The 3,558-nt window shown below is 43.8% G+C and overlaps 1 protein-coding gene across 1 annotated transcript in view; it reads left to right on the forward strand.

Annotated features, from left to right (window-relative positions):
* The first annotated feature begins 2,460 nt into the window (after positions 1-2,460).
* Positions 2,461-3,558, forward strand: part of LOC101632099 (fetuin-B-like) — an 11,155-nt gene continuing 10,057 nt past the window's right edge. Inside the window, exon 1 of the mRNA XM_012731753.1 lies at positions 2,461-2,694. Coding sequence (XP_012587207.1) covers positions 2,461-2,694 — 234 coding nt within the window. The remainder of the gene's footprint in view (positions 2,695-3,558) is intronic.

Genomic DNA, 3,558 nt, shown 5'->3' on the forward strand with positions numbered 1-3,558 from the left:
ATGCAATCAGCATTTCATGAGCATATTTCCCTACCTTATCCTAAGATATATCCAGAACATTTACTTATTGTCATTTTAATCTCTTTTACTCTAGAACAATAGAGTTCTAGAGTTAACTAACTGATACTTTGATAGCTTTTTTTTTTTTTACCTTTTTATTGAGACTACATTCATTTACAACACCATGTGGTTCAGAGGTACAGTATCACACACCTCTTTAGATGCAAGTCACCACACCATACCCACCCAGGCACCACAGCACCATAGTTCTCCACCATAGTCCATTGTACTCCATTCATACTCCCCCAACCCCGTCTCCTTCCACTATGGTAGCCTCAATTCCATAGTCAGATTTCTATGCTATTTTATCGGTTCTGTTTTATCTGACCCTTTGCTTTATCCTCTATATTCCACATATAAGTGAAACCACCTGGTATTTGTCTTTGTTCTTCTGACTTATTTCACTTAACATTATTCCCCTTTAATTCCATTCATGCTGTTGCAAATAGCAAGAATTCATCTTTTTTATAGTTGAGTGTATGTGTATAATTTGCAAATCTCTTCATTCCAATGTGTGTGTATACTATATCTTCGTAGTCTACTCAATTATCTTTAGACATTTAGGTAGTTTCCATAGCTTGTCTATTGGGAACAGTGCTGTAATGAACAATGGAATGCGTATATCCCTCCAAACTAGTGTTTTTGTAACATGAATAGAAATGTTTGACGGGTACAAGGTAACAGTTCTATAGAATGTCCATCAGTTCATGTTTGTCTAGTCCTCATGATTATAATTAAGTTATGCCATTACTGTCCCCCCAGTAATATCAGAGAAATGAGGTGATGTCTTCAGTGCATCATATCAGGAGACACGTAGTGTGTGTTTCTCCCATTGTTGGTGGTGTAAGTTTTGATCATTCGATTACTGTGGTATTATTCTCTCCCCACTCTCAACTGTATTGAGATATAATCTATATATAACACTGTGTGAGTTGAAAGTTTGATATATAATGATTTGATATATATTTTATTGCAAAATGATCACCACCGTCAATTTAGCTAACACATCCATCAGCTTACAGACTTAAAACTTCTTTCTTTTTTCCCATGGTGAGAACATTTAAGATCTTCTCTTTCAGCATCTTTCCAGCATACAACACAGCACTACTATCATTTGTCACCATGCTGTACACAGACCTAATGATCCTCAGGTCTTACTCATCCTATCCCGAAGTTTGTACCTGTGGTCAGCACCACCCAGTTTCCCCACACTCCAACCCATAGCTTTTTATTTCTTCATTAGTATCACCTTAATCCCCAGAGAAGAAGGTACTGCATTACAGGTGAGCTCCCACTGAAAGAAGACATGACAAGCCTGCAACTTCTGCATGAGCACGTGTCCTGTAGTCAGGCCTCCTACTGTCACTTTTACAGGTGTCATGTGGACAAGGACAAATCCTTTGGGGTGACACTGTTAACAAATGAAGTTGAAGTGTCAGCCAACAAAACTTTGGGAGGTGCTTGGCAGTGTCAATACCCTTTCCTTTCTTTGATCAGTGTGTGGGTGTGTCCTGGTTAGAGAAGAACTCGTAATAAGCCCTGTGCTGCAGCAAAACCCGTGTGAGGGAAGGAGGCCATCAGCAGAGCAGCAGCATCCTTTGAGAAGTAAGCTTGTAGATAATAAGGATCCGCCTGCCAATCTTGATCTCTCAGCAGTGGTCTTATTAACAAATTTGTTACCATGGAGCTCAGAGAAAGAAGTATAGCTTTAGAATGTATTTGGAAATTGTTGGAATGTCATTTACTTTGACCTTCTAGGTCTCTGTTTAAAGAAAAGAACCCAATAAGACTAAAAAAAAAAAAAATTCTAATCAGATATCTAAAGTGCCTGGTATTTTCTGTGGTGCCTCATGTTGGTCACTGAAGCATTCAATCTGAACAGTGATATAGGTATCAGTCAGGAAGTCTGAACACACTTGTCACCACTGACCCCAGGGCCCCAAGCCCCAAGCCTGAGACAAGTCCAAGTGTGGCTGAAGAAGCAGCTGGAGGGAGGTGCCAAGGGACCAGAGAGTGTGTGAGAATCCTGCATATTCTGATTCAGGTGGAACCCTGGACACAAGCAGAATCCAGTCACGACCAACCAGTAGCCTAGACCTCAGTATTTATTATAATCCCATAGGAAAAGATTAGGAAACAAATTTTCCTACATGTACACATTAATAGAGATTGCTTAGGGGTCTAAGGTTAGAAAATTTGGCAAATCCTCTCCCAAGTACTGACTCAGGGAAATCTACATTTACTATTTAAGGAGATAAATTGAGACATCATGTTTGAACTACTGATCACAGGTTCAGGTTGTGATTACAAAACTGCTTGGCTTGGTTTTTACAAAACATTATATAAGCCACATCCTCACAGTGTCCTGGACTGCCGCATCCTGTGCTTGCTCCCCACAGAATGGGTCTGCTCCTGCCCCTGGTGCTCTGTGCCCTGGCTGTGGTCTCTGGGGCTACCTCTCCACCCGGGCCAGACCTGCCACCCATCAACCCAACGCCTTTACTCCCCCGTGGCTGCAATGACTCAGATGTGCTGTCGTTTGCTAATTACGTCCTGGGACACATCAACAGGAACCGCACGCAAGGCTACGCGCTGATCCTCCAGCGAGTGAACGACGTCCGTGAACACAGGCAGGCAAGTGGTGGTGCCCCCTCCCCGACCCCCCTCCCGCCCCCCCAGAAGCTTGCTGGTCTGACTAGGGCTGGGCACCAGGGACTCAGCTTGCCAGTACTTTCTGTACTGGAAGCTGCTGAGAAGCTCTGCTCTCCTCGGCCAGGGTGTCTGCATAGCTCTTACTGTCACTAGAAACAAAGGTAACACTTACCTAGTATTGCAGATGTGATGAAAAGTTTTGATAAGCATTTTAGCCTTGACTGCTATAAACAGAGGGTTTGGGGGCCAGTGCTTACAGGTTGCTGCTCACGCTAGATGTTCCTTTCTCGCCCCTGGCCATAGGATGGACCAGCCGCTGCGTACTATCTCACCCTGGATGTGGTGGAGACTGACTGTCACGTGCTCAGCAAGATTGCTCGGGAATCCTGTGAGGCGAGGCCACCACCTCACTCAGTAAGTGCTGGGGTCCAGGAGCTCCTGTGGAGAAAAGAGGTGTCCTCTGTGTATGAGGTGAAGATTGTCAGGGCGCACCAACTTTTATTTTTTTAAACATTTATTTATTTATTTATGCATACCAAACTGGGGTACAGACCAAAAGTGCAGGGGTGGTGAGAGGATTCACCAGACAGAGTGGGGAGCAGAACAGACAGATCTACCAAAATACACTGCTGAAAGGAGCAGAAGCGAGTCAGGAGCGGTCTGCCATGCCATGTGGATCACCTCCGGGGCTGAGGATGGAACTCATGCTGAAGTGGCTTTAGCTTCTTAGCACTGTGCTTTAACCTGCTGAGGGTGCACCATCTTTAAAATGCCAATGAACATAATCTCCTGCTCCTGGTGCCTGGTCATTCTAGTTCTATAAACAGAATAATGTTTAACTCATTT

The sequence above is a fragment of the Condylura cristata genome, unplaced genomic scaffold (genome assembly GCF_000260355.1).
Source record: "Condylura cristata isolate star-nosed mole 26May11 unplaced genomic scaffold, ConCri1.0 scaffold00003, whole genome shotgun sequence".
Classification (NCBI taxonomy): Eukaryota; Metazoa; Chordata; class Mammalia; order Eulipotyphla; family Talpidae; genus Condylura; species Condylura cristata.